This window comes from Xyrauchen texanus, chromosome 27 (assembly GCF_025860055.1).
Source record: "Xyrauchen texanus isolate HMW12.3.18 chromosome 27, RBS_HiC_50CHRs, whole genome shotgun sequence".
NCBI lineage: Eukaryota > Metazoa > Chordata > Actinopteri > Cypriniformes > Catostomidae > Xyrauchen > Xyrauchen texanus.
In genome coordinates, this window is record NC_068302.1 from 33,007,896 (window position 1) to 33,022,186 (window position 14,291).

At 36.3% G+C, this 14,291-nt stretch overlaps 1 protein-coding gene across 1 annotated transcript in view; it reads right to left on the reverse strand.

The window, feature by feature from the left end:
• Positions 1 to 7,158: 7,158 nt before the first annotated feature.
• The window catches only part of acbd6 (acyl-CoA binding domain containing 6), a 52,217-nt gene continuing 45,084 nt past the window's right edge, over positions 7,159 to 14,291 (reverse strand). Inside the window, exon 8 of the mRNA XM_052094485.1 lies at positions 7,159 to 7,598. Coding sequence (XP_051950445.1) covers positions 7,444 to 7,598 — 155 coding nt within the window. The 3' untranslated portion in view covers positions 7,159 to 7,443. The remainder of the gene's footprint in view (positions 7,599 to 14,291) is intronic.

Here is a 14,291-nt window from a genome sequence, read left to right on the forward strand (position 1 = left end):
TTGCAGCATAAAATTGCTTTTAATTAATTAATATGAATGTTTTAATATTAATATTAACCTTCTGAGACCCAAATTTGACTCCTGTGTGCATTTTCCATTTCTCTTTTTGATTTGTAACAAGTAGAACCTAATAAACATGAAAAAAAAAAAAAAAGCAATTATAGAGCAAATAGCTTTCCTAAATATTTATGGCAACATACAGTATGTGGACTGCAGGACTAAGTTGTGAAATTTTAAATAATACCAAGTGACTAAATAAAATGGTTTATTATGTTACTATTTATGTTTTTGAGACGTTTCAGACATTACATCAGAAGTTAGCATAATTAATTCTGATTCAAAGCAATGGCCAGCCTCATCTAATCACTGCCAACCATGTTAAAATAAAATTATACATTACAATTTCTGAATCTATGTACTAATTACCATTGCTTCATATCTGCCAAACATGCTGAGTGGTTCAAACATCATCTGCAGCCTGAAACTGAACTTTTGATAGGAAGTTTTAATTGAATGCACTTAGCTACATCGAGAGCTATAGGATGCTCCCTTGCTCCTTATATTGCATGACTTTACCTCCAGTGTGCTGTCTGTCTGCACTGGTCTCAGAACAGTTCGAAAGGCACCTTATTTTCATCATAACTCCATTTAAAGCCTCTGAAAGCAAAATTGTTCAGCTTTTGGATGGACCCATTGAATCTCAATGTGATAATGCAGTTAATAAAAAGATTTCTTAGGAAAACATTTGTTAAAGTACACATTAGTGTACATTGTGTTTAGCGCCATGCTGTTCCGTTATAAATCGCGTACTTTTTAAAAATGGCATATTATACATTTACATTTATGCATTTGGCAGGTGCTTTTATCTAAAGTGACCTACAGAGCCCTTATTACAGGGAAAATCCCCCCGGAGCAACCTGGAGTTAAGTGCCTTGCTCAAGGACACAATGGAGGTGGCTTTGGGGATCGAACTGGCAACCTTCTGCTTAACAGTTTAGTGCTTTAGCCCACTACGCCGCCACCACCAAGGGATATTGGATGAAACTAGAGACTAATCTTTTGACTGAAACAGGTTTCAATGTAAAAACACTTAATTAGGTTTCTTACCAGATGTAGTTTTGTTGCCGTTTCTCCCAAAGTAAACTCTGCTGTGGTCGGAGCCATGTTGTTTGGTCACATGACTCTGTGCGTCAAAAGTTTAACCCTTTACTGAAAGCACAGAGTCTCCTGAACTAAGATTATTAGTTTAAATAAATTTAAATTATGCATTGCGTATAGAAAAGCCCAAATACAACATCCACACATGTGTACGAGGGATCACACTAGGTTATTAACAATATTTTTAGTTATTAGTAATTAAATAATAATAATAATTATAATACATTGAGTAACTTTATTTTTTTACACAAAATTGCCAGTTGCCCTGCCAACAAACATATTTCCAAAAGAAGTCATAGCAACAAACATGCACAGCTGTCAACTCAGCTAGCATACATGCTCAAGTAGTGTAATACAAACGGTCAACCATCCCAGTGCTGTTATATGAAATATCATCACTCTTGGTACGCCAAATGTCCAATTACATTAGAGGATTTAAACATTTTGGATAACAACCAATAATCACAATTTGTTATCAAAAACAATGAAATTATAGTATTTCTAGGAATGATTATTGTGAGATTGTGTTTTCAGCTCATGTTTTATAAGAAGACGGAGGAGACATCGATTTTGTGGTATGAAAGCAGTATTTATGGAATAAATGGGGAAATCCAGAGGGCCTTACTAGCAAAGCAGGTGCTCTTTGCAAAAAAAGCAGCTCAAACAAGCTGATTTCACTCAACAACTGATTGAAGCTGCCGTGGCTTTAATGTATGGCCTTTAATAGTTCATTCTTACAAAGATAAACAGCAACAAAGACAGTTGGGATAATTTACACGCTACTTACGGCCCTAGTATATATATAAATCTGAGCAAATTCCTGCACTGTTGCTTTTGCAAAGATGACAAACACAAGCGCAAATGCCATTATCATCGATCTGCAAGCTTTTATTGCAAACTTCCTGAAGCCAACGATTCACTAGCCTCCTGGGTGAGAAGGAATAAATTAACATGCAAATAGTTATTCAGCCTAAATTTAATCTGCAATGCACAGAGAGAAGATTTTTTTCTTGTGTGTGATGGCGCTCACTGACATCTTGTGTGGCATTTTAATTCAAGATCCATACAAATAAAAAAAAAAGGTCATTTAGCAAGGACAAATTGTTTGTCACATATTAGTGTTACTGCCGAGGAGTAGTATCGAGTATTCTAATTTTTGCATTTGATATAATAAAGTTGGTGGCCTACTTCTTTAGAATGATCTTGGCCTTTGACAAATTGGAGCTCAAGCTCAAAACAGAGATTTCATGCATTGGGCATCACTCCGATTCACGAGCCCCATGCTCATGAATCTATGGTGTGTCCACAATGGCATACTATCCATACTTCTCTCACTGTTTTTACCATAAACAGATATAACAGAGTATGGTAATAAGACATTTAGTACACTGCCTACATGTTTCATGGGAGTGCCACAACACGTAATCGGAACCCCCAGGACGCATTTTGTTCACAGTGATGCTGCTCTAGGCGGTCTCCTATGTCGCCTAATGGGTTGACTGGCCCTGTTGCATTAAAAGATCTGAATTAAGCACAGCCCAGTATGTGCCATTCCTTTTAGCTGGAAAACAAGGTGAATAGAGAGAGAGAGAGAGAGAGAGAGAGAGAGAGAGAAACAAACCTCCGCCATCTGGCACTAATGGTGTTATGGAAACATCCAGAGAGGCGACTTGTAAAAATGCATAAACGTTAAGTAAAGAAAGCGGAGCAATATGGGACATGATTTCAGAGGAGTCCGTGTCAAAAGTGAAGAGCTCAGGGTAAAATTGAGCCACATAATGGAAACGTAATGGGCTTAGTGTCACTGTCGTGCAGACAAGCCCACAGAGAATGCAGTCATCGGCACTGATCCTCCCCCAACTCCGGCAGATTCATTGAAATGACCGGAATGAGGGACAAACAGCATTTACAAACACACCAATACCATAATTCCTGCCTGTGCATGGAATATCTAAAGCAACATGTTCACATACTTAGATGACCTCATATTTAATTCTAAAGAATGTAATAAATATTTTTGAATTCAATAATTTTATTACTTTTCATTGTAAACCATAAAGTTTTAATTACTGGAAATATCAAAGTTGTCTTAAATTTTACTTGAAATGTCAGGTTTTGTGCTCATAACTCAAATATTTAAGTTTTTAAGTTCTAAACTTATTTATCTTACAAATCAATTTACTTAAATATGGATGTCAATTGATACATTTTTTTTTAACAAATTAAATACATTTTTACATTAATGACCACCTCATCACCTAAAATACAGACTCCGGGGCAAAATGAAATTTGAGTACCCAATACATCACGCATAAAGCTCTGAACCCTCAATCAAAATGCTTGGATCTTAACACAACAAAAAACATGGGTTGTCTCCCAATCTTCTGATTGGCATCGCCAGCAGGTGGGTGTGTCTTTCAGACCAAGCCTATACAATCTAGAGGGGGTCCAATAGAATCGATGTTAAATCTTAAATTGCATAAATTGCACCCTTACATCTCTAGATGTAGACTCGATGTTTTTTAGAATCCTAGCCCACACTCTCTCCTCCAATACCAAGTTTAGATCTTTCTCCCATAATCTCTTGAGAGAAGCCGAAGCTCCGTCAACCAGACTCTGAATTAGCAGGGAGTAATAATACACTGATGGCTCATGACCTTTATAAAGGACCTCGGTCATTATACATTTACTCAGTCAGATTAATTAATAATATACATAAATATTGACTTAGAAAGCCCTTCAAATAACAATAATTCAATATATGATTAAACAATTACAGTTATACTTAGGGAGTCACCTTTTATGGTCTAAACTGTTAGATTTGATACACTCTGTTCCATAACTGTTATAGGAGGACATTATCAAAGAATTCAAAATCCTCAGGTTCTGGAGACTTTAAAAACACTTATGTGCTCAAGCTGACACCCCTGACCAGGCCATGGGCCCAGGAGTTGATTTGGTCGGAGAGATGCGGGTTGAACATGTCGGAAATGCTGACGAAGGTCATTGTTGACTTGGAGGATCTTGCTGTGATACGTCGATCAATCACTGCCATGGAGGAGAAATTTACTGATGTGGTCCACAAGAGTGGGGGATGTCGAGAAATGGATTGATTATCTGGAGTAATCGGAGAGGGAATTACCTGCTAATCCGCTAGCGACCGAGGTGGATTTGGAGCATGTCTGGGAGAAGTTGGAGGACATGGAAAACTGTAGCCGGCAGAATAACGTCCATATCGTGGGAGTCCCGGAGGATGTGGAGGGACGGGATATGGTGGAATTCCTGGATGGGTTCTTTCCGAGTCTGCTTGATATAGCAGGCCATAAGCTGGAAATCGAGCGAGCTCACAGGTTTCTGGCTTGGCGATCCACTGAGGGAGACAGGCCCTGATCAATTCTGGCCAAATTTCTGAGATCATCCGATAAAGATCTTGTGTTACGTGAGATGGGGAGTAAAGGAAGGATTTCTTGGAAGAGCCACAGCCTTTTCTTGTTCCCAGACTTTGCAAACTTGACAAGAGAGAAACGTGATTGATTCAAGGAATGCAAGAAACTTTTACATCAACGGAAGTTCGCATTTGTACTGATATTCCTGGCCAAACTGAGAATAGATGCGAAGGATGGCCGTAAAACATTCACATGCCCACGACAAGCAATGTCTTTCATAAAGTCAATGGAGTAAGTCACCTTGTGGTTCTCACGTTGCAGCCGAGTGGACCAGCTCACTGAACATTCACTTGACTGTTTGAAGATTCTACGTACTCTATTTGTGCTTGTTCCGCCTATTGGCTGGAGTTTATGTTTTTAGAGCAACACACCTTCTCGATGGTTCTGTGGATGAAGCTACATGCTCTTTGTGTTTATTCTGCTTATTGGCTGTAGTTTGTTTTATAGATTATCTTTTGCTGTGTAATTCTGTTTCACAAAATGTGTAGAGAAACACCAGAATTGAGCAATCCGATGGCAAGGATGTCGTGGGGGCTCTCGTAGGCGTGCATGGACTGTATGAGTTTGGAGGGACTGACGACAGTTGGCACTGTCGTACGCAGGGTTAATGCCAATGTTTGTACTTTTTTCTGTTTATTTTTTGTTGGTTTTGTTCTAGGGGATGTTCTGGGATTGATTATTGTACTAATGTTAGAATGTCGTCTTTATAATCTTGTCTTTATCACACAATCTATTTATTATTATATGTCAAAATGTCAAATGTTAATATGAGTGGATTGTCTCTCTTCACTTCTTAAGCGTAAGAAATATGATATAGTGTTTCTTCAAGAAACACACCTTTCTCTGCAGGAAGCTTATTTTTTTTATAGTGCTGGCACGAGTAAGAGAAGGGGAGTCATTACACTGATAAGTAAATATCTAAAATTCAAATGTCTCAAACAGAGTAAAGATAAATTAGGAAGAGTTATTAGTATTTTAGCTGAAATTCAGGGACAAAGTCTTATTTATAGATCTTGAAGGGATGTTGTAAGCCACTGGCACCCCTCATTATATAATATTGGGAGGAGACTTACTCACATTAAGTATTTGGGTATTTTATTTCAAGTAAATTTGTGTGATTTAATTAGAGTTATCCTTTAATAAAAAAATGTTGAGCGATGTGGGCAGGTGGGCTTCATTACATTTATCTATGATTGGGAAGGTTATTGTTATTAAAATTATTAGTATTCCAAAATTCAACAACCTGCTACAATCTCAGTGGTATAGATGTTCCCCTCTCTTATTTCAAGCAATTTGATAGCATAGCGAAGTCCTTAATTTGGAATGGTAAACGTCCCGGATAACAATTCAGTAAGATTGTATAGGCTGACTGACAAATGTGGGCAAGGCCTAACCAAGATTTTGTTTAATTATTATGCATTCGGTCACAGACATTTGGCTCATTGGTTTCTTCCACCTGAGAGAGCCCCTCCCTGGTTTTAATTGTTAATTTACATCCCATTAACTCGCATTTGCAGCGAGATGTTTTATCGCATTTAAAATTAAAAGTATTGTGATTTTCCTGCCTGCAATTCCCTATTTTGAGTGTCTTCCCTTAAGGGAAAATGTGATTTGTTAAACAGTTGGACATAAATTCAGTATCAATTAAATTTATTTGTACAGTGTTTTAAATAATACATACTGTTTTATAGTTGCTTTACTGAGAACATTGAACTTTTGTGTGCAATGTTTATAATGTCTGTCCAAATGTATGTTAATTTGTATTACATGTAGTTCTTTTTGTACAGTACAGTTGAATAAATTCAATCTATCAACAGGATCAGTTGTTCAGTCAACACTAAAGCATTTAATGTAGGTTTAGGCTAGCATTTAGATATGGAGATTAAGTATGTAAACTGACAGTTATATAGATAGATTGAGCTTACTACACATTCATCTCTGTAAAATAATAGTATTTTATCCGAAAAACACTAGCATGACAGTCTCATTGCCTGAGTCCTGTAATACATGAGCATCCTGCTGTCTGGACCTCCCCTGTATCTGCAGTAACTACATCATCTTGGTAAAACAAACTCTTCAGGTTCTGACTAGATTTAATATATGCTTTAAAATAATCATAATTATCTACAGTTCTAAAAACATGTCCAAATTACAGCTGTGAAGGTGCTAATAGGTTACACAGCTTTTCAGGTTAGTCTGCTCAGGTTCTTCCATCGGTGGATAAAGACTCAACAAAATAGCTAAAATGCTTCTATTTGCGATATTTGGCCATCATCCTGAAACCCACATTCATTAACAGGTGAGGAAGAACAATATCACCTTGCTATAATTCTATGATAATTTGTTCTCAAGTTTCTGTAAAGCTTGGTGTATATTGTGGTTGAAAGACTCTGACCTTGATGCAAACAATAAATTAAAACATTCTGTAAAGACTTCCCAATGAAATATTTGCTTAGAAATGGCCATGATATAATAATAATAACATGTGCATGGAGCAGAACAATCTCTAGATAATAAATTGAGAGAAAAAGAAGGGGAAGAGCCAGTATTAGATTTAATTGCTTTAATAGTAACAACAACACATTCATTGGAATGTACCATTCTGGGTCAGGGGAGGACAGGTTGTCTGAACTTTAACTGTTTGAAAGCATAGTAATCTGGTCCACAACCAAAGGGAAGAATAACAATGATAGTTCTAGAATGCTGACTATGTTCAGTTCTGGAACTATAGCTGATTTGATAGTCGGCATATACCATTTGGATGAGGAGCACAGTTTGTACAAACTTTTAATTGAATGGTCTGCATTTGGGTTGGGTTTTTGATTTCATAGACTGAGATTTAGCCTTTAGGGGCAGTGTACTGACGGAGGAGAGAGGAGATGGCACTAGAATCTGTCACCTCCTCCGGAAGGGAGCCTTCTTGATCTTTAATTGACGGGTCAGCTCCGGTCTTCAGGAGTAACTCGACGATTTCTGCAAACTCACAAGCTGAGGCTTGAAAATGAGAGAAAAAGGTGAGGGGGGAAAAGGATAAAATATGTTTAAAATACTGTAGGATATACAGTGGGATCCCACACTAAAAATACTGGAATTCAAAATCGAATTCAACCCTTGAAAGAAGCAAAGTTTTATAATATATAAAAAAAATGAAAAACAGAAAAGTTATAATGTAAAATGAATAAGAAATATTTCAGATTCTGCACTATTTCTAGGTCACTGATCAGACTCTTTTTGCATTTTCTGAACTGATTTTTATGGAAAGTTTGTAGAATTCTGCAAAAGTTATTTAAACATGGCAAAATGTATTAACTATATCTGAGAGTACTACACTTTTATTGGTAGATAAAAGCATAATTAAATTAGCCCAAATACTTCATAAACAAACATGCACGGCATGGGAAATGCACAGAACTTTTTTGAATGACAGATGTCACAATTCTGTGGATATCTGCAGAATTTTCTGCTGAGTTCTGCACCATCTGGGCCTGTGATCAGATTAAGCAAGCTTGTAACAATGACTATTTTAGCCCTTTAATCTCGGATGGGCCCGCCCATGAAAAATATAATCGTCAAAATATTAATAACTACAGTCTTGACCAATGCAAAATAGGTATTGTTTGAAAGCATAGAAGCGCTACTTTCCAATGCATGCAGGCATTATGACCAAAACTGAACAAGTGCTTTGAAATTTGCAGACAAATCAGAAGTGTTCCGTTTTGATAATTTATTAAACAAATTGCACTGATTATTTGCATATTATTGCAATCAGTAAAAACATCAATCTGATTAAATAGCAATGTGTCATATGTTGTTGGAAAGCTCTCAAAGAGTAGACAACAAGCTTATATGTTTTACTCACAAACAAAAATAAATAGTTAAGTATATGTCTTTGACACCATTACTTATAGGAGATTATCTTTCAAATGAGCCCACACACAAGGTAATCGGATGCATATAGATCATTAGATATTCCACACGAAGCACATTGTTACAAATGGCCACCAGGAGATGAAGTCAAGTAAATGACAGACTCAATGATGCAGACTCATTGGGAGCTTCTCGAAAGGAAGGCTGCAGCCTAGTTAGGCTTTGTCCTTCCTAGACAAATCCTACTATATATATATATATATATATATATAAAAAATATTCAGATAATTAAAATGCATTATATTCTTGTGGCAGAAGAAATAATCATTGATAAGATGATACAAAAAGTGGCTTTAGAATACAATGTATTGTGTTCAATACGATATTATTGAACACAAGTTAATCATTGGCATACAGTTCACAGCAATCCATTTCACAAATGAATTTGTCAATCAGTTGATGATTTATTATGAGGGCTTGTTTAAGGACCCGTCAATTTACACCTGCGTCAGACATGCTTGTGTAGTGTCTCGGGTGTGTTGCTTCATAAAGATAAAATGTTTAGGTCACTGTGTCAAGTTAAATATAGTTTAATATTCAATCTTTAAACGCATCTTGAGATCCATTAGTTCGCATTTGCACTCCTTCAAGTGTTTTGAACGCAAGAACGTAAAGCATGTTTGTGCTGTAGACCACTACACCACTACTACTTTAGTGGTCTAAAGCACATAACTGGTAATCAGAAGGTTGTAGGTTCGATCCCCACAGCCACCACCATTGTGTCCTTGAGCAAGGCACTTAACTCCAGGTTGCTCCGGGGGGATTGTCCCTGTAATAAGTGCACTGTAAGTCGCTTTGGATAAAAGTGTCTGCCAAATGCATAAATGTAAATGTAAATGTTGTTCTGTCTACTGAAGTGTTTTCTTCACTGTATAAACTATGCGTTGCTCATACAGATGAAATTTCAATTACTGCCCTCTGGAGTAAACCGGTGGTACTACAAGTTTGCATTTCTCAGGAATCTTCCTTATTACGGTCCGGGGGCATTGCGATTAATTGCGTAAATTTTTTGTAAAATTAAATCGCACTGAATTATCACGTTGAATCAACAGCCCTAATTTAAAACCTTATGAAATATATGAAAAAGGAATCCTAGAATTGTAAAAACTATAAAACTTCTAAAGCTTTATAAACTCGTGAAGTGCAATAATGTAAATACATATCTCATGTACATATTGTAAATTCACTCATATTTAATGTACATACCCCTACCTTGGACATACATTACCAATTGCACATGTACATATGCCATTCTGTCCTATTATTTGTTTGTCTATTTATACTCTTACCTTGTTTTATATTCTGTGTCTCACTGTAATGTTCTGTGAGCACTTGTATCTTCTATCACCAAAAAAAGGTCCTTGTGTACGTGAGAACACTTGGCAATAAAGCTCATCCTGATTCTGTAATTAGCCTTTTATTAGTTTTCTTCCATTTTTATGGGCTGTGTATATTCCAATTTGTTGTATTGTCTAAACTACTTGCATTTTTTTCTACATATTGTCATTGCTGCAAATGTGATAAAAAATTTGAAGAGTGAGAAAAAAAAAAAGTATGCTGTGTTATAATGGTTTCAGCCTCTGCACGTTTTCCGGTGTCATAATCAAAGCGAGTCCGCCCGTGAAATAGAGTCCCCAGAGGGGTGACTGTTTATTATCAAGACGGCTTTGAAATGGTGAAAAGCACTATAGCAAACTGACAATAACTTGAATGTCTTCACATAATTAATGAACATGTTTATTTAAAAGTTGGTTTTAACTAAATATTCTTAAAACAGCTCAGGACACAATTATTTTTCTGGTGTGCATATACAATAGTAAGATGTGTAAATATGTGAAATATTTTTTATATTGTGGTTCAGTAGGCTAATTCTGTGGCACATATTGCCAAATGTAAGCTAACTGACAAAACAAACAGAACAAGAAATGTTTAATTTTACAATCTATAGCTGTGGTAATATATTATTATGTGTAACACATGATCTAAATTCATTAAATGTCATTATTTACAAAGTTATAGCGACATAAATAATAAAAGGATTTTGTAGGATTTCTACTTGGGCAGTGAATATTGTAGTCATTAAAAGTTCTATGAGCCAATGGAATCACTAGGAATCGGTATGACGTCAGATGCGAACACATTTTATGGCAGACTAATTTGATTATGACACCACCCTTTTTTAAATAATCTGGGACATGTGCAAAGGATTGTGGATGACTGAAGGACACGAAGGATACACCCAATGCATTGTTCAAAATATGGAAAGCGAAGGTTGCAAAACGAAGCTGCCTTCTGATTGAGAAGCACCCATTGAGTCAGAAGGCACTCATTCTTTGAAATCGTTTTACTAAAATCATGTCTCCATGCTATGCATACCTTTAGTCATTGTTGAGTTTGCATGTGTAATTACAGTAGTTCTTGTGTGCAATTACGGTTTTATTTGTTTGGAGAGGCTTTTGGACACATGGAGAAATTTTTGGACACTATGATAAATATATATTTTAATGCTATAACTTTTGATTGCTTTTTCGTATCAACACATTTTTCTCAGATACAGTTGACATGATTGGGAACAAAACAAAAGCTTTTCGAAGCTAACGTATTAACACCTCGAAATATATCATGTAAAATAAGAAAAAAAAAAGATGAATTTGTTTTGGCTCAATTTGTTTGTGATTTTTCAGCAGCTTCTTAGGCTGAGTCTCATAATCTATATAATAAAAAAATGAAAAAAAAAAAAAAATGATACCAATTACTTGACCATATGTTTTTGGTCTAGTTATATGCGTTAAATTTTGGGTATCTCACTGAAATAGGAAATTTTTAAAAACACCTTCAGAGCTTAAAGAGTTAAACACATTTGAACAAAATGACTATTGTTTGAAATATTACATTAAATGCCAAATATCAGCCATCATCTCAATCTATCACTCCTGTTGCCTTAATCTGTGGGTTCAAAAAGAACATATTATTTAAATTAAATTTATATGCTCTACAGTTTTTTTCACTACACATTTCAGTAGTTTTAAATATGACACCTTAAGAAGAACTTAATCCAGTTGCCTTGTTTTTTTCACCACTACACTTAAAGTAATTGTTACAGTACGTTTGAAGATGTAGCCTTGCACCTGCATTTGAGTGGCACGTTTGCATTTGTGCCCCATTGGCAATTTGCTCCCCATTAAGAGGCTGCAGGACCAGGGAGTGCCGGCACTTCTGTAACCCTGTTAGTTGTGTACGCCGTGCTGATGCAGGGACATTCCTCTGAGCTTGAGTGCTTTTTCACGCCTATGTCAACTATTGTCTTGTATAAAAAAGGAGGGAAAATTCTCTACTTATTTCTTCTCTTAGGTGAGTGCTGATGTCAGCAGGAAAACACTGATTGACAAGAGAAGCTCTTAACCTCATGCACCCCGACCAAGAGAGAACGAGGGAAGGAAAAGAAAGAGATTCATATATGAAGAGAAAAATAAGGACAAGAGAAAAAAAAAACAAGAGATACTAAATTTTTACATTTTCTAAAGAAAAAGCTTTACTTACTAAAAATATCAATGAATTACTAACACATTTTGGCTTCATGGTAGTAGGCTTCCATGCAGTGTTGGGGATAGGGTTGCACATTTAAAGAAATGTTCTTAATCGACAATCGTTAACGTTAGTGATTGGAAATCAATTAATCATTAATGCACATATTTCTTCAATCAAATCTTTATTTATACAAAGTTTGATTCTTGACTGACCAACTATTCTAATGCAAACATGAAAATGTCAACATTGGATCCAAGAAAACATTTCTTACTGTAGAAGCTGAAAACAAGAAACAGTCACCAAAGTATGTGCATGTATCCAACTGTTTTAATATCATATATAAATAAAAGTATGAAATGCAAGTATTGGTATACTTTTAATATACTGTATTTTCATTTATGTATTTTTTATACAATCGTTTTGTCAGGCCACGATCATTGAGTGCATGAAGTGTTAACCTTAACGGTATTCAAAGCCCTTTACACCGTGACTCATTCACCCATTCATACACACATTCATACACCAATGGCGGCAGAGCTGTCATGCAAGGCGCTAGCCTGCCATTGGGAGCAACTTGGGGTTCAGTGTCTTGCCCAAGGACAATTCGGCATGTGGAGTCGTGTGGGCCAAGATTCAAACCACCAACCCTGCGATTAGTGGCCGACCCGCTCTACCAACTGAGCCACAGCCACCCAACATTTTCGGAGTTCTCGAAAGTGCAGAAGTGTGATTTGGGACGCACCTTTATATTTAGTGTTGGAAACTCCAATTCATTTTAGTAAGTCGGTTTGTTCGGACGGTTCATGTAAATTAATTAATTCACATAAATGATTCAGCTCTGAGCAGCCTTAAAGGGACTGTGCCTTCTTTTTTGTAGCTTGTAACTTGAGTAGCTACAGTTTCAAAGTATCTTCCCTAACACCTTGGGTGTACCATGTTCATACCATTGAACACGAATATTTATCTGATACCCTTATTTTACCATGTTACTGCCACAATACTTTATTTGTAAGCATTGCTTGTGCACACAATGACATACGGTGATCTTGTTGAGGCATTGCTATGTGGTTTATAAGGTGTTTTTAGAGCCATGCCGCTGCGATTGCTAGAGTGTTCTCGATGGTTACTTACTGGCAAAGTCAAAAGACCCCCTCTTCAAGTGTCAGTTTACAGAGACTAGGGATTTTTGTCTTGTATATATACTCTTGAAATTCAGTATGGAGCCTTTTACATTTCCAGGTTTAGAATGCAGAAGTAAACTTTAGCAGGGTAAACTTCTATAATGGTTAATGGGAGACCATAGCAAATATGCAAAATCAAAAGACAAATCCATTCTTAATTTTCCACGACTTTCCATAAAAGGACAACAAAAAAAAAAAGTGGTAGTCAGAAGAGAGAAAATTCCAAATTTACTGTCACTCTTTCAGCAGCAGCATTGACTAGTTTATATTATTATTATTAATGCCAGGTACAAAAATACATTTACACAAAGTAATGATTATATATATATATATATGTTTGTGTGTGTGAGAGTGTGTGGGTTAATTTATAAATGTATACTGTAACTCCTTTTGGATAAAAGTGTCTGCTAATTGATCAAATAAAAAATTTACCATGATTCAAATAGTACATGGTATAGCAGGGTAAACAGTGTTGTGTGGACTAGACTTTTGGTAATGTCAGAGTTATAAAACTAAGTACAGTGATGCAAGTCTACATTGAATAACGACATTTGTAAAGTTTGTTAGATTTACCCTGCCAAATTTAAGCGATATTATCAAACTCTGTGAAAAGAGCCTATAGTGCTTGACTATGGCAAAACACCACTAGCAAGTAAAGCAAATGTAAACCGGGCACTACTTTAGGAAGCAACAAATACAAAATTTCTCTAGTCCATTTTTTGGTTACTGTATTTTATTTTCAGCACGTGTGCGGGTCCTTGGGCGGTAAAGCCCCTCATGCCTCTGGGGAGTCATAGAGGAGAAGAACAATTTACAGTGTGCAATAAACCCCTCAATTAATCATGTGTCAGCCGCATGGCCTCATACAGGGAGAGGTGGAAATGAATTTTCATTCTGTGCTATTCGTCTCCATGAGTTCATCGCTTATGTTTATTAGTCTTTTTTTTATATCCCATCCCCCCATAATTTTTTTATATCTCCCCCACAAGAGATACTCTTGTTCAGGCTTCTACCCTGCCACATGCCCAAATCGAGGACAGATGGCGCACAC